This window comes from Eptatretus burgeri, chromosome 2 (assembly GCF_056783735.1).
Source record: "Eptatretus burgeri isolate ZD-2024b chromosome 2, Ebu_testis_v1, whole genome shotgun sequence".
Taxonomy (NCBI): Eukaryota; Metazoa; Chordata; class Myxini; order Myxiniformes; family Myxinidae; genus Eptatretus; species Eptatretus burgeri.
The window spans coordinates 23760182-23779929 of NC_140962.1; the positions used below are offsets into that span (position 1 = coordinate 23760182).

The window sequence follows — 19748 nt, forward strand, 5'->3', positions numbered from 1 at the left end:
GGGAGGGGTTCCAAACAGTCCTTTCAGAGACAAAGTGAGAGTGTGGGATTTGTCCGAATTGAAAGACATGTTCCACGTGTTGGACAAGTTTATGATTTTATCCAGATCTGCAGAGAGCGAAGAAGCTGCTGCTTGCCGGTCTGAGGGATGACAGATGGTACGGCAGAGGGTGGGGTCATCAGCAAAGTGATAAAGAGGATTTTCCAGAGAGTTGGAGAGATCATTGATGAAAACCAGAAAAAGAACAGGGCCCAGAACGCTACCTTGAGGAACTCCAGCCTGGACAGGAAGAGAGGATGAAAGAACTCCATTTAGGGCCACACGTGGGCTGTGACAGGAGAGGAAGTCTGCGAGCCATGAGTGGAGATGGCCTTGGATACCATAGGAAGAGAGTTTGGTGAGCAGGGCAGGGTGCCAGACCGTGTCAAAAGCATGCGATATGTTAAGGGATATGGCTCTGATTTCATGTCTGGCATTGAGGACCTCCATCCATTGTTGGGAGAGCAGAAGCAGCATATCCAGGGAAGAGTGACCTGGTCTGAAACCAAATTGATGATCGAAAATCAAGCCATTGGAGAAGAGGAAGGATTTAATGTCTGAAGCAATGATGGATTCCATAACCTTGCTGATGATTGGGAGAAGGCTGATTGGTCTGTAGTTGCAAGGATCTGTTTTTAATACACCTTTTATATGCAGGGCGGTATGTTTGCTCATTTCCAAGCAGATGGCAGATGACCTTGAGGAAATGACAGGGTGAATAGAACAGAGAGAGCGCGAGCGAAGGCAGAGGAGGAGGTTTTTAGGACACGTGGGCTGATGCCGTCAGGACCGGTTGCAGAATCTGAGTCGAGGTTTGACAGCAAACTCTCCGCTTTGTCAGAAGAAAAGGACACAGTCCAGTGACAGTTGGGTGCACCTGGGTAAGATGGGTACACAAAGTGATGGGTTTCGGACGCAAGATTTCGATGCAAACACCAAGTTTAGGAATTCAGCCTTTTCACGTGCGATATCAGCAGTACGGCCATTTGAGGTCAGGGAACGGATGGAGGGGGAACATACACCAGAAACAGATTTGATTAGATGCCCCCAGAATTTGTATGAGGGAGAGAGATTTGAGAGTTCAGACTTGAGCATAGAAAGATGTTGTTTTCTGGGCCTCTTGAGGGTAGACACACACTTGTTCCGAGCTTTATGGAAGGAACCGAGATTACCCTCAGTTGAGTTTGCTTTCCATGAGGCAAAGGCAAGTTGTTTCAGTACAACTGCCTCGCCACAAGCTTCAGTGAATCATGGGGAGGAGGAAAGGTGGGACACCTGAAGACGAGAGGGGATAAATCTGTGCACGAGGGAGAGGAAGTTTCTCTGAAAGAATTCCCAGGATGAGTTTATGTTGAAGAAAGTAGCGATGGGAGTCCAGTCCAGAAGTATGATGGCTGCTTGGAGGCCATGCCAGTCAGGCTGAATGAAACGCCAGACTCGATGGTGCCGAGGTGTTTCTCTAATAACAGCCAGAGAGATGTCCACTTTGACAAGCACGTGGTCAGAATAACTGATTGGAGAAGAGGAAGAACAGCAGATATTTTCAGGGAAATTTGTAAAAATCAGATCCAGAAGAGATAGAGTACCATTGGTTGAGATCAGGCCAGGTCAGGTATGGGAGCATGTGCCAGAACAGCACGTCGCTGCGTCCACTTTCCACCGGTACTCCAGGGGCCTCCGTCTGGCCATCCCCCAAGCAGATGCCAGGCCCAACCCCATCTCCTTGAGATGCCGGTCAACCTGCTGCAACCACGAGGCACGTGGTCGGCCCATTGGCCTCCTCCACTCACGAGACTCCCTCGCTGAGAGAATCTGGTGAGCAGGATCAGCGTCAGGAAAACGAGCCACATGTCCATACAGCCGCAACTGATGCTCACAGACTATGCAGGTAACAAATCTCATCCGAGTCTCTCTCAGCAACCGCTCGTTGGACACAAAATCCGACCAGCGATAGCCAAGGATTCTCTGGAGAGACCTGGTAGCAAAGGAATTAAGTCTCCATCTCAGATCCTTGGTCAGAGTCCAAGTCTCGCATCCATAGAGCAAGACTGGAAGCACCAAGGACCTGCAGACTCGGACTTTCGTCCTCCCGCACAGGTACCGGCAGCGCCACACCCCATGATCCAGTGAATCCATGACACCCCAGGCCCGACCCAGACGTCTATTGACCTCTGACTCACAGCCAGCAGAGACATGAATATCACTGCCATGGTAAGTGAATCTCTCCATGACCTGAACATCCTCACCACAAACAGGCACAGACAGGACAGCAGCATCCAAGATGTCATTGAAAGCCTGGATCTTAGTTTTGACCCAAGAAACCCGTAATCCCAGCGGCTCAGACTCCTCATTCAGCAGCTTGAGGGCCCCCAAAAGGATATCTAAAGTCTCTGCAAATATGAATGCATCATCTGCGAAATCTAAGTCCGAGATCTTGACATTCCCAAATGATGCACCGCAGCTTGATCTCTCCGACATCCTCCCCAGAATCCAGTCCGTAGAAGTGCTTAAAAGTGTGGGGGACAGTACACACCCCTGACGAACTCCAGTAACAACTGGAAATAAGTCAGAGATGGTACCACCACACTTCACAGCACTCTCAGTACCAGAGTAGCGTTCAGACATCAGATCGATCAGTTTTGGTGGCACCCCACGAAGACTAAGAATCCACCAGAGGACATCCCGATTCACTGAATCGAACGCTTTACAGAGATCAACAAAGGCTGCAAGCAGCCCCTGCCGAAACTCTCGTCTGCGTTCGGTGAGGACCCGAAGAGCAAGGATACGGTCAATCGTTGACCTCTTTGGTGTAAAGCCTGACTGCTCTGGACGCTGGTGCTCAAACAGATGATGGCGAACCCCATCAAGAATTATCCGAGCAAAGACCTTGCCCGGCACCGAGAGCAGCGTCACCCCTTGGTAGTTGTTGCAGTCTTGGCGATCACCCTTCCCTTTCCAGAGAGGGACAACAAGGCCCCTCTTCCAGTTGAGATCCGGGTCGGGAAATTGACCGATTGAGTCAGTCCCAATGAGTCGCAGAAGTCTTTTGCTGAAGTGCCATGACTGATGAGAGAGGTACCAACACCTAGCCAACTGGCATGATGACAATTTGGTCATCATTATATGGATTATTTGATGATTGCCTGCTTGTGTAAATAAAGATGGCTGTTGCTTCCTTGTAAACACGTGTTTGATGATTGCTTGCTTGTGTGGGAAAATAAATGATATCTTTCAAATCTGCCTCGTTCCTTTCCTTTCTTTCATTCATCTGATATAGCATGCATTTAATAGATAGACCAGAGGTTTTCACCCCAGCGATTGGCTCCATTGCTTAGCTAATGCTGCACTGACAGTTCCGCTCAGTTATAAGTATTCTGATGTGCAATGAGGGTGCGGACCTTAGTTTAGGTCACTATGTCACCAACAGGTGACAACGTAATGGGCGAGAGAACCCTGTTTGACCTAATTATCCCAACTGGCACTCGCACTTGGTTGGTAACCCTCCAGGCCATGGAGTTGACCATGGGGGCCTCAGGGTCAGTAGTGGTGGTGGGTCCGAGTACGCACCTCGTGAGTGTGGCCAATACCATAATATAATGAGTGTAATCCATATAATCATGACAAAATTATAAGATTGTATAATGCATTCACGCATTGTTGCTTTAATTGTTAGCTACTTACTACATTTCCCTGAAGAAGTACAATGTTGTCTTAAAGTTTGGGACACATTTATTCCCCCACTCCAACCTCCACAAGCATAGAATATGCTTTCTTCAAAGAGCTAAAGATGCATTTTACGGTTAAAAACTAAGGAAAAACTTTTGATGGTTCCATCATAATAAACATATTTGTGAGCTAAGACTGAAAAAATTTATTTGAACTGTGATGAACAAGATGATGTCCTGCACTTTGACTTTGTGAGAACCAACTTGGTTTTTTTTATCCAACAAGATGTAAAATGAACGACTTACTTCGTGAAGTGCATGAAATTCGGACTTGATCTCCCCCCAAGCACATACAATCAAGAATCATCCAACGTTGGTGAGGCCTCTCCCATTTATCACCAACACCATGTGTTGTACGCAAGGTGCTGTCGTAGCAGCGATCTTGTGAACCCGCTGTCAGGGAGGTAACACATGGGAACAAAAACAGGACAGTGAAAGAGGACAATGTTCTGGATATGATGATCTAATGCTTCGGACATTTAACTCGCAATGTCTCATTTCCATTGATCACTCAACCCAGGTAACCTGAGTTTGGGCAGATATGAATTCTCCCACAACCTACTTTTCCAGTCAACCCCACATACGTTTTATTCCCGTTCGTGATGCAAAATTAAAATAAAAAAATTAAAAAGTTGTCCTCATAGTTGAGGCTCATGGAAGAGCTAGTACTAGTACACTGAATGGATCAGGACACAACAGGATAAAAGGAACAGTCGAGAGGGGGGAAGTACCAACAGCAGAGCCAAACTCCAAGACATAGGGAGGTGGATAAACAAAGGGTGTGGGGAGGAATGGGGGGCAGGAGAGGATGCATGTGGTGGACAACATGGATACAGGAGGAAACTCTCAGGAGGGAAAACTGAAAGCTTGGAAGGAGGAGGGATTGGGGTTGGGTTGGGAAAGGGGGGTTAAGAATGGCAAAAAATATCATGGTTTTTGATTAGGAAGGATTTGAAATGGTGGTGAGCAGCTATCTTGAAGACCTGGAGGGAAGAGTGCGATTGAAGAGTGTGTGGGAGTTTGTTCAAAAAGGCATAAAAAAAAGAGGAACAAATGAGTGTCGGTGAGCAGTGATCCTGGATTTAGGTAGTTTCACAAGAAGGGGTTGATGGTGGACTGTGTGTGCCCTGAAGAAACCTATGGAGGACAAAGCAAGGAAAGAGCAGAGGGTGCAAGACCAGAAAGGAGGAGGTAGAAAACAGAGACCACCAACTTGTTTGTGATGGTGAAATGATAGCCCAATCGACTTACCTTCATCGTGGGAGATTCCAATCATCGTAATGGTCTTTGTTTTCACAGCATCAATCTGAGAAAGATCTGAAGCAGGGGAGCCAGCCCAGAGGAGAGAGCAGGACTCCATCAAGCTGTGTATGAAAGCCTGATTGGAGGATAGGAGTTCAGGTGTGCCAGAGGATGCCCAGTCGGCGGCTGGCTTTGGAGACAAACTTTGAAATGTGGTTTGCACAAGAAAGAACATGGCTGAACTTCCTCAAGAGGATTGTTAAGAAAGTAGATGGGAAGATTTAACAGATGGTCCTTTCACAGAGAGATAGAGTGTGAGATTTGTCAGGATTAAAAGACATATTCCAAGTGCTTGACCAGCTTGTGATTATTTTTTTTCAACGTCTGAAGAAAGGGAAGAGGCTACAGCCTGCCTGTCTGAAGGATGAAGGATATCACAGCAGAGGGTGTAGTCATCAGCAAATAAATAAAGGGGATTTTCTAGAGAATCAGTGAGATCATTGATGAAGATCAGGAATAGGATTGGGCCCACAACACAGCCTTGGGGCACTCCAACCTTGACAGGGAGAGGAGATGAAAGTACGTATTCTGTTGAGTGCAACACATTGGCCATGAGAAAAGAGGAAGTCAGAAAGCCATGTGTGGAGATGGCATTGGATGCCATAGGCAGAGTTTGGAGAATAAGACAGGATGCCAGACTGTATCAAAACCACAAGATATGTTCAGAGAGATGACCCTAATCTCATGTCTGACATTGAGGGCCTCCATGCATTCTGAGTCTCCTTGGAGATTGGCAGAAAATAAAGAGAGAATAACCTAAATGGAGAAAAACCTTTTGACCGATTGACCTCAGCAGCAAAAGGCTTCCAGATTGTCACTATGTCTACCAGGTAGTTAAGTTTTGTGAAGATCAGGTAAAAATGTGACCTGTTGGCGATTTGCGTTCAGACAGACAGACAGACAGACAGACAGATAGAAGAACAGGCCAGACCAACCAATATACTTGCTAATCTTCGATTTCACAAGTAACAAACAGACAGGGGTGAAAACATAACGTCACCCACCTTTGGGAGCAGAGGAAAAGATAAAGTAGCTGGATTGCCCTGCAGCACAACCTCTGTAAACAAGAGAGGCGATATGAAGAGCAGGATGCAAAAAGAAGCAATTCCTGCGGTGTTAAAGTCTTTATCACAAAAGAAAAAAAACTGCCTACAATTGGCATGACAATTCCCAGAACTCTGGGTTTCCTGAAGCAGGACAACTTCCAGCTTCATTCTCTTCATAAAAGATTAAACCTGGACTTTACTTTGGGCCCTGTCACACCTTGACGTTTTTAGCCAGCGTATGGCAACGTATCAAAATGTAGGTAAAACGCTGGCGTACGGTGAACTATTGATGTTTTTTTCAGTTTTGGGCGTATTCATAACGAGTTGGACGTATGCATAACGTATTAGTAACGTACACAGAACGATTCGATAACTTATAGATAACTTATACCAACGAATGCTTAGCGTGTTGTCGGCGTACACAACCTATGCCCAACGATAGTCTAACTTATGCATAGCGCACGGCAGCGTATCGCCGACGATCACGTGGCGTAGTCTATTAATAGGCTGCTGCTCAACGATTTAAATCGTAACCGCACTAGAAGTCGAAGTGTCAACATCACCTTCATGCCGAAGAAAAAAAACCAAAAAAAAAAAACCATGGAGTCTGGAACACTGAAGGGTTCCTCCTGTGAAGCCCATTTGTATATACCAATTCCCCTAAACGCTGCCAATAAGCCATTATACGGTAGCTGTAAGTTAGAAGCACGTTCAGTAAGTTATGTGGTCGTCCGGAAGACGTCAAATACGTCTACATACGTCAATATGCATACGTCAATATGCGTTGGAGATACGTTACACATAGGTTCAAAGCACGTTACTCATAGGTTAGAAATAAGTTTCGGGCACGCTAAACATTACCTTGACGTGTTTCGACTTATGAGCAACTTACAAGTAACGTGTGTCGACGATCGCATAACGTGCCTACAACTTATGGCCAGCGTATGCGGAACGTGTGAGTCATACGCTGGCATACGTCGAAAAATTTTGAGCATGCTTAAAATTTGTCGACGAGCTTGGCGTACTACGACGTATGCCAGCGTGCTTCAGCATGTTCTTAACGTATACAAAACTTACCCATAACGTATTCGACGTGTGCCAGCGTATTCGCCAAATTTTTCATACGTCGGCATAAGCTGGCTAAAACGTCAAGGTGTGACAGGGCCTTTAACAAGGCTTTCCCCCCATTAATATTTCAACTCCCAATTAGCACTTCAGCTATGTCGTAGGGGAACAAGAGTCACAGAATATTGGTTTACCTCCACATAAAAGTACACCAATTTTCAAACTGTTAGGGTTAGGGAGGGGTGAGATTGGGGGTTGGGGGGGGCAGCCAACGAATCATCCCAATGAAGTGAAACTTTTGCAGCATGTGTAAAAACAATGTACTCCAACCAATGAGCAGAAAAAGTCGTGTCAATAATACGTGAGGTCAGATACAGGGTCAAAGGTTAATTGCGTAGGTTTATCCAGGGGTAATTGATCAACGTTCTTCTTACAGGGGGTGACTGATGAGAATGAATCGAGTCAAACACAATTGTCTTGTTGGTCACATCAAATTCGATCCCCCTGAATGTTTCATCAAGGGTGGATGCACATGAGCACCGATGCGTTGTGGGGTGATCACGTCACTTCGAAAGTCCCAAATTCTGAAGGGCATTTCAACACACTTTGTATTTAAAGGCAGGATAACTTTATGACAAGTCAAAATCGATGAACATAATTATATTAGACCCACCTGGGTTTGATATCCAAATCGTGGGTCAGAAGATTTCAAACAAAGAAAAAAAAACAAAAGAACAAGATCTCCAGTTCAGCCCAATTTGTGGCCACAAGTTATGATACAATGGCTTCACAAAGCGTGAATACAGAAACATACATGTCAAATTTTTTTTTGGTATTCTGATGCAAACTGACCGTGAGCAATGACGTCTGACGACTGTCGTTCGCACGTCATTTCACTCCGGTTGTTTCCAATGCAAAGGCAGTTTATGGGGTGGCCATGAGAGTCCAACCGAGACCACCGGTCACCAATCTTGAACGAATGCTGAATTATTTTGTCATGGCAACGACCTAAGTGAGGAAATCATGTTGAGGTTCAAAATTTATATTCAGCTCCCATGATGGCTGGATAAAACTATATACGACACAGACTCAATATGGATATAATTAGTGGAATCCACATAATGACCAAATTATAATACGGTACAATGCATTCACACATTATTGCTTTACTTACAAGCTTCTTATTACGTGTCCCTGAAAAACTGTAGTGCTATTTTAAAGTTCGAGACACTTGTACTCACCCCCTCCACATCCCCAATCATGGATTTAAAAACCGATGACTAAAAATTATGGAACCTGCACTTTGAATTTGTGAGAACCAACTTATTTTTTTAGCGAACAAGATGTAAAATGAACGACTTACTGCGTGAAGTGCATGAAATTCGGCCTTGACCTTCTCCCAAGCACGTACAATCAACAATCATCCAACGTTGGTGAGGCCTCTCCCATTTATCACCAACATTATGTGATGTACGTGAGGTACTGTCGTAGCAGCGTTCCTGTGAAGCCGCTGTCAGGTACGTAACACACAGGAAAATGGACAGGACAATGAATGAGGACAATGTTCTGGATATAATGGCCGAGTGCAGAGGACATTGAACTAGAAATGAATGTCTCATTTCCATTTACCACTCAACTCAGGTGAACCTGGGTGTGAACAAATCTGAGTTTTCCCACAACCTGCTTTCAGAGTCAGCCCCGCATACGTTTCATTTATATATTTATTTTGTATATATCGTCGAGGCTCATGGAAGAGTACTAGTACACTGAATGGATCAGGACACAGGAAACAGGAGAGAAGAGGAGAGAGGGAGAGAGGGAGAGAGGGAGAGAGGGAGAGGGGGAGAGAGGGAGAAACACCAACAGTAGAGCTGAAGACCAACAGTAGAGCTGAAGCTGAAGATGACATCATGTGTGTGAACCATTTCTTCCTCATCGATAGGCAGTCATCCCTGTAAAGTTTCATTTCAATCTGTTCAGCTTCTTCAGAGAAGAAGATTTTTGAAGGTTTAAAAAAAAGAAGAAAAAACACAATATGGCTGCCGAATCACGTAACCGATGATGTCATAAAATTTTTTACTGTGGACCATTTTATCCCTCGATGATCCTCAAAAAAATTTCATATTGATCAGATGTAGCATTCTACATATGCAATAATGACAGAACAAAGACACTGATGATGTCATTTTTTTTTTTTTTAAAACACTTATTCCACATGAGGAGTACTTTTTTTTTTTTTTGTATACCTTGTCGAGGCTCGTATGAGAGCAAACACACAACTCACAGCAAGGGGGCATGAGACAAGAGGGGCAGGAAAAAACAGTGGGGAACAGACACATTCGGTGAACTGTGGAAGGGAGAGGGATGGGGATGGGACGGGGAACATGGCGAAGAGAAGATGGACATTACAGGGACTTTCAGGAAGGAAAGCAGGGGAATTGAAGGAAGTGGGCTTGGGTGGATTATCGGGGGTAGAAAAGATCGAGGATTTGGATGGGGGATGATAAGAGGTGGTGGTGAACAGCTGTTTTGAAAGCCTGGAGGGAAGAATGGGAAAGAATAGAGTGAGGAAGTTTATTCCAAAGGCAGTAAAAAAGAGGAATGAAAGAGTGAAGATGAGCAGTGATTCGTGATTTTGGTAGTTTTACCAGAAGGGGGTTGTTGGCGGACCTTGAGCGCCCTGTGAAAATGTGGTGGGGACAAATCGCAGAGAGAGCAGGGGGGCAAGGCTGGAGAGGAGTCAGTAGAAGACAGAAAGACCACCGACCAACCTGCGGTGATTGAGTGAGAGGCCCAAAGACTCAGCTTCATTGCGGGAGATGCCGATGATCTTAAATGCCCTGGTTTCAACAGCGTGAAGCCGAGAAAGGTGGGAGGCAGGAGCACCAGCCCAGAGGGGAGAGCAGTACTCCATCAGGCTACGGACAAAAGCTTTGTAAGTGGTCAGGAGCTCAAGAGGGCCGAGGAAGGACTTTGCACGACGGAGGATTCCCAGTCGGCGACTGGCTTTTGAGGCGAGGTTGGAAATGTGACTTTCCCAGGAAAGGTCATGGCAGATCGTGAGACCCAGAAGCTTGAAAGAAAGGACTTCTTCCAGAGGATTGTTGAGAAAGTGCATGGGTGGGTTTTCTAAATGGTCCTTTCGAAGAGACACAGTGAGAGTGTGAGATTTGTCTGGATTGAAAGACATGTTCCACGTGTTGGACCAGTTTGTGATTTTATCCAGATCTGCAGTGAGCGAAGAAGCTCACGTGTGGTATCAGCAGTGCGGCCATTTGAGGTAAGGGAGGGGATGGAGGGAGAACATACACCAGAAACAGATTTGATTAAACACCACCAGGATTTTGAGGAGGGAGAGAGGTTTGAGAGTTCAGACTTGAGCATAGAAAGATGTTGTTTTCTGGGCCTCTTGAGGGTAGACACACACTTGTTCCGAGCTTTATGGAAGGAACCGAGATTACCCTCAGTTGAGTTTGCTTTCCATGAGGCAAAGGCAAGTTGTTTCAGTACAACTGCCTCGCCACAAGCTTCAGTGAATCATGGGGAGGAGGAAAGGTGGGACACCTGAAGACGAGAGGGGATAAATCTGTGCACGAGGGAGAGGAAGTTTCTCTGAAAGAATTCCCAGGATGAGTTTATGTTGAAGAAAGTAGCGATGGGAGTCCAGTCCAGAAGTATGATGGCTGCTTGGAGGCCATGCCAGTCAGGCTGAATGAAACGCCAGACTCGATGGTGCCGAGGTGTTTCTCTAATAACAGCCAGAGAGATGTCCACTTTGACAAGCACGTGGTCAGAATAACTGATTGGAGAAGAGGAAGAACAGCAGATATTTTCAGGGAAATTTGTAAAAATCAGATCCAGAAGAGATAGAGTACCATTGGTTGAGATCAGGCCAGGTCAGGTATGGGAGCATGTGCCAGAACAGCACGTCGCTGCGTCCACTTTCCACCGGTACTCCAGGGGCCTCCGTCTGGCCATCCCCCAAGCAGATGCCAGGCCCAACCCCATCTCCTTGAGATGCCGGTCAACCTGCTGCAACCACGAGGCACGTGGTCGGCCCATTGGCCTCCTTCAGTAAACCAGGGGTGGGAGGAAGGGTAGGACAACTGAACACGAGAGGGGATAAATCTGTGCATAAGGGAGAGCAAGTTTCTTTGAAAGAATTCCCAGGATGAGTTGATGTTTGAGAAAGTAGCGATAGGAGACCAGTCTGTAAGTTTGATGGCTGCTCGGAGACCTTGCCAGTCGGCTTGAGTGAAATGCCAGACTCGACGGCGGTGAGGTGGTTCTCTGATAACAGCCAAAGAGATGTCCACTTTGACAAGGACGTGGTCAGAAGAACCGATTGGAGCGAAGGAAGAGCAGCAGATATTGTCAGGAAAATTTGTCAAAATCAGATCCAGAAGAGATGGAGTACCATTGGTTGAGATCCGGGTCGGGAAGTTGACCGATTGAATCAGTCCTAATGAGTCGCAGAAAGCTTTTGCTGAGGTGCCATGGCAGGTGAGAGAGGTACCCAAACCTAGCCAACTGGCGTGATAACAATTGAAGTCGCCACATAAGAGGAAGAGAGAGTTTGGATGAGAAGATAGAAGATGGTCCATGTTTTCGGATAGTGAGGTGTAGATGGAGTCATCACTGTTCGGTGGACGGTACAGTACACATATAAACATGAGGTGGGAGTGGAGGGGAAGCCGAAGCCAGAGGTATTCCTGGGGGTGTGGGGGAGTGAGAGCAGTGCATGGAGAGTGAGGAATAGAGTCTTTGATGAAGAGAGCAACACCTCCACCAGGACGAGGCTCAGGTCTGTCATACCGTAAGAGGGAGTAACCGGGGAGAGATACTTGGGAGTCAGACACGTCTTGGGAGAGGAAAGTTTCTGTTTGGCAGATAATGTCTGGTTTGTCAGTGGCAACCTGTATGGAAAGATCTGAAAGGTTTGAGCGAAAGCCCCGGATATTTGAGGTCCACACTTTTAATGAAGATGTCGGGGAGGAGGCTTTGGGTGCAGGAGGTGGAGGGGGAGGGGGAGGGTAGGACAAGGGACGAGGAGGGGGGGGAGGTAAGGAGGGTTGTTGAAAGAGTGTGGGGTATTGCAGAATAGCGAGGGGAGGGGGCCGAATGAGGAGGAGAAAAGGCTCTGTGGTGCTGGGGGAGAGGGGGGACAAGAGACAAGGAAGAAGGCAGTTGAGGATTTGAGGAGGTGGAGTGAAGAGATGGAGGTGAGAGGGCAGTGGAGGGAGGAAGCTTGGTGGATGAGAGGGGGCAACTTTGCGAAGGATGAGTGAGGCGGATTAAAGGTGGGAGAAAGGTGAGGGGGGAATTTTTGAGAGAGGTGAGAGGGAGGCTTGGAGGGAAAAGAGTGGGATGGTTGCTTTGAGAGTGAGAGTGAGGGGTGAGGGGGGTGAGTTGGCACTGAAGTTGGAAAAAAAGAATGGTTGATGGAAAGCAAACATCCATGGCAAACTGTGGTTTTTAAAAGTTTTCGGTCAGAGATGCGATTTAACACAATTCTTGATGGATGCAATGAAGGCGAATTCAGAGAATGGAGAGAAAAAACGCTGTAGCAGTTGGATTTTTTTAGGCAAGGAATGAAGGAGAGCTCGAAATGAGAGCAGTCTGTTAAAATTGCAGAAGAGTAGTGCATTATGAAACAGTAAAGAGTATCAGATGTGTGAGAGAGGAAGAGGAAGCATTATAAGATCGTTTTTGTTGTTAATATTGATGTTTGAGAGAGTTCAACAGATTAGGTCATGGAAGTGTAGAAAAAAAAAATCGAGGAAGAAGACGAGGAGGAAGTTAAGAGGAAGAAGAAGAAGCAGAATCGGGAGAAAGTGAGCGTGTTGTTGTTGTTGGGTATTTTTTTTTTTTTTTTTGAGATAAGAAAGAGATTAATTGGGAGAATGGGAGATGTTTGGAAAGTGGGGAGGATGAAAATTGAAGGTAATGGGGAGGATAGAAATTGAAGGTAATGGGGAGAAAAAAAAAAAAAAAAAAAGATCGAACACTGAGTGGAATTGGTAGGCCTTAAGCCTAGGCCAAGGCCTAGGCCTCAAACACCAGGTAAGAACGTCGACAAAATTACTCATAAAATAGCACGATTTTTGAAACAAAACCGAACTAGGAACATACAGTATCATGTCGGTGAGAAAATTAAACACTTAAAACGGGACAAATAACGACCGGAAACTTAACTTTGAGAACGTCAGCACGGAGCCCCGAAGGAGACCTCTCGTCGCTCCAAACCCGGAACTTGCCATGTGCCAAGTTTCAATTTTTCCCTTGGCACAGTTTCACATATGCATAGGTTGAACGTTTTTCTGTTTTTCCAACATGGCTGCCACAACCCATGACCTATGCATTTAAGTTATCATGAAAATATTCGACATGAGTAGTCGCTGCTTTGTTTAAAATTTCACCTCAATCGTACAAAGTGGTTGCGGAGAAAAACACTAATGTTCTGTCCGGACAAACAAGCAAACAAACAAACAAGAAAAAGGTGTCATGCAGAGCACGACACTTGTAAAATCCACCACCCTCTCCAAAAGTTGCCATGAATATTTCAAATTGTCCATTTCATTAAGATAAAAATGGACAATCTTAATCAAAGCTCAGGTCAATCGGATGAAAATTTATTTTTCAGATTTAAATTGATGAATTTAGAAGTTTGGCCTTGAGTTGACCTTTGACCTTCTGATCTCAAAAATATTTGGTTTCCCAAATCAGTGATGGACTATGCAGTTGCTGTTTAATTTTCAAGTCAATTGGATGAAAAATGACCTTTTAGAAATTTCACCTCAAGATGACCTTTGACATCAAATTCAATCGGCTTCTCATTTGAGACTACGTCTCCAACTTGGTAACGTTTCATTACGATCTGTTTGGAATTGTGACCTGCAGGTAATTTACGAACAAGCAGACGGAACTACAGACCAACAGACTTGGCAAAAAAATGTTTTCGCCAAGTAATAACAAAAATCGACTCACCAATATACTTGCAAAATCTGAGATTTTGCAAGTAACAAACACAGACAGAGAGACAGACAGACAGACCCAAATGCAATACCCTCTCATTCGGTGAGGGTAATAAGGAGGTTAGATGCATACACTCAACAAATGCATGGAATGGAGTTTCAGATGAATTAGCAATCAATTCAGAAAATGTGTTGCAGGTAATTTGTGGGGAGGATCCAATGAGCAAGTTCCCGCTGGTGATACCATGTTCTTATGGAGATAAAACTTTGATTAAAAGCAAACAAACAAACAAAACCCCTCCCAATAAGGTTGAGATGGGGATGCATCTGGTAACAAGCAATCCCACTTCCTGACATTCAATTTATGGATGACACAAACAAAATTTACACAAGCCTGATAAAAGTTAAGCTACTCGACAGGAGATAACGGGAGGGAGGGTTTCCAAGAGAGGAGTTAATATTTTACACAAGTCAATTATGGAATTATTTGGAGTCAGCGTTAGATACGGAAAGGAAGGGGGCAGATAACCCCAGTACAGGGGGCACTTTCTCCCTACACAGGTTCTTACCGCAGAAAGTTTTCAAAACACTGCATAACACAAGCGAGACATGCCTAACTGACCTGATGCTTATAGTTTCAGCAAGCGCAGCAGCACTTACCCACTTACCTACCCCATTAATCAACTCAGTAACTCTTTGAATGTTATTGCCCACAAAATGCTGGGCAAAACTTCGATCCTTGGGAATACTTCCAAATAATGGATTATAAATCAGGAGTTTATATAAGAACATTTCTTTTGAATATGTTGTGTGCCAGTGACTCACTGGAAAAGCTTGCCAGGCATTCAGCATGCTTGAATAAAAGGGTGGTAGTTGTGTGAGATTCTGGGTGTTGTACATCCATCATGAAAACTTCCAGTGAGTAGCCCAGGCCACCAGCTCAACTCAAAAGGGAGTTTTCCAGATTCCTCCAAGACAGTCAGAAAGGTCCGTGTAGCATGTGCTCAATCACTTCAGGCAAATATTTTTGCTGATCAAATCAGCTAGGCCTTACATGGCCTCCTCTGTCCATGGGAAGATGCAGCACTCCAGGACAAACCCAGTGCTTACCGCTCCAAAATAAATCAATTAGAATCTTCTGCGTGCTTTTAACCAAGCTCTCTCGGAAGTGCACAGCCTTGAAATGATGCCACAGCATGGATGCAGATTGTTGAGCACCAACATGTGCCCTCTATATGAACGTTGAACGAGCAAGCCTCTCCACTTCACCAGTCTTAGTCCAAAGGCACCCACCACACCCTCCCAGTTCTTCTTGTTAACATTTTCATTTCCAGGGAACACTCCAAGGTATTTGATTCCTTCAAAACTCCGCATGAGCTGATGTGGAAGGGAAAGCAAGGATTTATGGGCTTGGCCCAACCACAAAGGCTGACGGTTTCCCCTGTTAATGACAGTTGTAGTTGCTTTACTTATAAAGCTCCAAACTATCTCAAAGAGAATCAACATCTTTGGAAGCTTTAACCAAGACACAAATGACATCAGCCTAAACCGAAGATTCGACTGTGTCCAGTGAACATTTTTTTTAAGCCTGCAAGAGTTTTCCTGAGAACTACCAACACGAGTAAAATACACAAGGCATGTAGCACACCAGACAGTGGGCAGCTCTGACAAATCTCCCTCTCAATCTTTACAGGAGGGATCAGTTCATTATTGCCTTTGACTCTTGACTACATGTGCTTATACAACAGCTTAATGTAGGAAACAAACCCACATCCTAAACCAATTTTTTTCCAAAACTAAATAAATACAAGTGATGCACCCTGTCAAATGCATTTTGTTGGTCAAGAAAAAATAAACCCATTTTTTCATTCTCTCTTTTAAACACACGCCATAGATCCTGAACAAGAAAAATATTGTTGTGACCAAGTCAGCCCTTACCAAAAACATTGGTCACAATGTATCAAATATTCAAAATAAGGTGATAATCGTCATACAAAAGCAAGAGCAAAAACGTTGTAATCAAATGTTATGAGCGAAACTGGCCACCTACTCATGAATGAGCTGTGGATCTCCTTTCTTCGGAAGGAGCATCCCCACTGCTCTATGGCAACTGAGAGGAAGTTCACCACCTTCTCCACTTTCTTTGAGCACCTAAAGCAAAAAGGAGCCTCCAAGGGTGCAGAAGGTCTTGTAAAACTCGACTGGGAGGCCATCTAGATGAGGTGCTGCTCCAGCAGCCAAGGACATGAGTGATTGCTCAAGTTCCTCCAATGACAAATGAGTTTCAAACTTCACTTAATGCTCACCTATTAGCTGAGGCAGCTCCACTGTAAAATATTCCATTGCATCCTTCTGCACATCCTCATTCGAAAAACTTTAGTGAAATGATCAGAGATCATCTGGCTTTGGGAAACACTGCTGTCTGATCCTCGCTTTCTGAGGCATCCCATGTGCTTTTGTGGTACAGATTCCTTTTCCAAATAAAAAAATAAAATTCTTCGTGGGTGAATCGAACTTGCACATGCAAATCTAAAGTTTAAACAACACCCACAGCCTTATAATTTGCAGTATATTTTAGAAGTGACTGTTTCTCCACCAATTGCATTATGTTTCTGCACATCCTGTTGTTTAGCTGAGTTTCTTTGCAGATTCATAATCTCTCTTTCCAAACGTGTTTCTCAATTCTTCCTTGATTTGAACTAAACATTTGAAATTGCTGGAAGAACACCGCAATTTGTTCCACAGATTTACAAACTATCTCTCCTGTGTACGAGTTCCTGCCATATCGCAAGAAAGGCTTCTTGAAAGTAAGCATCACTCAAAATATCTGTTTAATTTCCAATATGAACCACTCGGACCACCCCCCACCCCTCCCACCTCCCTCCCCTCTGGTGATCTTTTTTAGACTAGGAGCACTAAATTGTGATCTTTTTTGATCTAAATTTTTTTGATCTTGATCAAAAATCTGACAAATCCTGACAAATCTCACACTTTCACTTTGTCTCTCTCAAAGGACTGTCGGGAACCCCCCCCCCCCCCCACCGATCTACTTTCTCAACAATCCTCTTGACAAAGTCCTTTCATTCAAGCTTCTGGTCCTCACTATCTGCCAAGATCTTTCATGGGAAAGCCACATTTCCAAGCTGGCAGCCAAAGCCAGTCGCCGACTGGGAATCATCCATCATACAAAGTCCTTCCTCGGCCCACCTGAGCTCTTGACCACGCACAAAGCTTTCGTCCACAGCCTGATGGAGTACTGCTCTCCTGGGGCTGGTGCTCCTGCCTCTCACCTTTCTCAGCTTCATGCTGTGGAAACCAAGGCATTTAGGATCATTGGTATCTCCCGCGATGAGGCTGAGTCTTTGGATCTCTCACTCTCTCACCAGAAGCAGGTCGGTGGTCTTTCTCTTCCACTGTCTTCTCTCTGGTTTGCATCCCCCCTGCTCTGTCTGAGATATGTCCCCCCGTGTATGAGGTCCGTGTAAAAAAGTAACGGGACGAACCTCACAGAAATTTTATTCCAAAAAATATATTGAAATTACAGCTTCTCCCCTTCAAAATAGTTTCCCTCCAGTCTCACACACTTGTCCATCCTCTTCTTCCATTCTTCGATGCACCCGCGGAAGGCTTCTTCTGGAATCCTCCAGAGCTCCGTCGTCATGGCCCTTTTGATGGCCTCCATGTCAAGAAATCGGTTCCCCTTGATCACCCCCTTGAGCTTGGGGAATAGAAAAAACCACAAGGGCCCAAGTCTGGTGAATATGGGGGTTGTTCCAGAGTTGGCATGTTCCTCTCCGCCAGAAACTGTCGGATGCTCAGGGCACTTTGAGCAGGGGCATTGTCAGGGTGGAGCACCCAGGCGTTGTTCTCCCACAGATCACTCCTCTTGTCTCGGACCGATCTCATGAGTCCCCGGAGGATCTCCTTGTACACGTATTGATTCACTGTTTGACCCTGTGGTAGAAACTCAAAGTGAACAATGCCCTTGATGTCAAAAAACACGATGAGCATCACCTTGATCTTTGACTTCGACATCCTTGCTTTCGTTGGTCTTGGTGATGCCGGACTTTTCCACTGACGACTCTGCCGTTTGGTCTCGGGATCGTATTTGAATATCCACGATTCATCACCAGTCATGACTCTCCCAAGCAGGTCTGGATCGTCCTCGAGGCGCTCAATAATGTCTTGACAGACAGTGACTCTTTGCTGTTTCTGGTCCTCAGACAACAGCTTCGGGACCATCTTTGCGCACACCTTGCGCATTCGGAGATCTTCAGTGATGATGCTCCAGACAGTGTCCTTGTTGATGGAAAGTTCCTCAGCAATCATCCGCACTGTGAGTCGATGATTTGTGTGCACCATCTGCTTCACACGCACGATGTTGTCCGCCGTTCTGCTCGTTGAAGGTATTCCAGACCATGGATAGTCTTCAACCTCCTCCCTCCCTCTTTGAACCTCTTGTGCCATTCACATGCACGTGCACGTGACATCCTTTCTTCCCCGTAGACTTGCTGCAGCATTGCGAAGGATTCGGAACGTGCTTTGCGAAGCTTGGCAAGAAACTTCAGATTGGCTCTCTGCTCATGACACATAGCGCGACGACTCAGACGAGACAATGTGTAAAGCACGACCTGTAAAAAATCACACAATGAGCACAGTCAACCATCACCAATCACATATATTGCTGGAATGTTGCGAAAGACTGTGACGTAACCCGTTCATTCAAGTTGTGTAAGTGGAGCAGACAGCAGGCTCAGTCCCATTACTTTTACGACGGACCTCATATTTCCGCAGGGTGCTCAAGATCCGCCAACAACCCCCTTCTGGTAAAACTACCAAAATGAAGAATCACTGTTCAACTTCACTCTTTCATTCCTCTTTTTTCCCACCTTTGGAACAAACTCCCACACTCTCATCAATCCCACTCTTCCCTTCAGGTCTTCAAAACAGCTGTTCACCACCATCTATCTTCCCCCTTCCAAAACCATGACCTTTTCTATCACCATTAATCCATCCCAAACGCACTTCCTTCAAATTCCCTGCTGTCCTTTCTGAAAGTCCTTGTCATATAAGGACCTGAAAGTCCCTGTGGTGTCCATGTTGTTTACCCTGTGTACCCCACCCCATCACTCTCCCTTCCACAGATCTCCTCATGTTTCTATTCCCCACTGTTTTGGCCTTCCCCTTCCCTCCCCTCTTGCCACCTGCTCCCTTTGTTGTATGTTCTCTGTGTTAGCTCTCATACGATCCTTGCCATTGTATAAATTTTTTTTTTATCTTAGAATGTTGAGGGAACAATATTTGTTCTCAAAACCTCCTGAATCATCTGCCTCTTCACATAAAATCTATGTAACGTTGCTAAAGCCTCCATGTGTTATCCAACAAAAATCTATGCACAGCCTTTGCCAAGGGTTTCGCTGGCTCGGGGTGAGCTTCAGCACTATTGCGATCTAACGCAGGAATTAGAGTGCAATTAAATTCCACCCTTATCGCAATGAAATATGGAGACCCAATATTCCTTAATGGGTCAGTCAATTGAAATAACAATTCATGCCCCTCTTTGCGTCAGGAAGGGCATCCGGCGTAAAACCTATGCC

The 19748-nt window shown here is 45.3% G+C and overlaps 1 protein-coding gene across 4 annotated transcripts in view; it reads right to left on the reverse strand.

The window, feature by feature from the left end:
- The window catches only part of LOC147031599 (uncharacterized), a 595949-nt gene that overhangs the window by 508170 nt on the left and 68031 nt on the right, over positions 1-19748 (reverse strand). For all 4 annotated transcript variants that reach the window (XM_085865857.1, XM_085865848.1, XM_085865859.1 and 1 more), the window contains 3 exons: positions 8541-8687; positions 8030-8185; positions 4011-4157 (listed from right to left, as the gene is read on the reverse strand). In XM_085865857.1, the coding sequence (XP_085721983.1) occupies positions 4011-4157; positions 8030-8185; positions 8541-8687 (450 nt within the window). The remainder of the gene's footprint in view (positions 1-4010; positions 4158-8029; positions 8186-8540; positions 8688-19748) is intronic.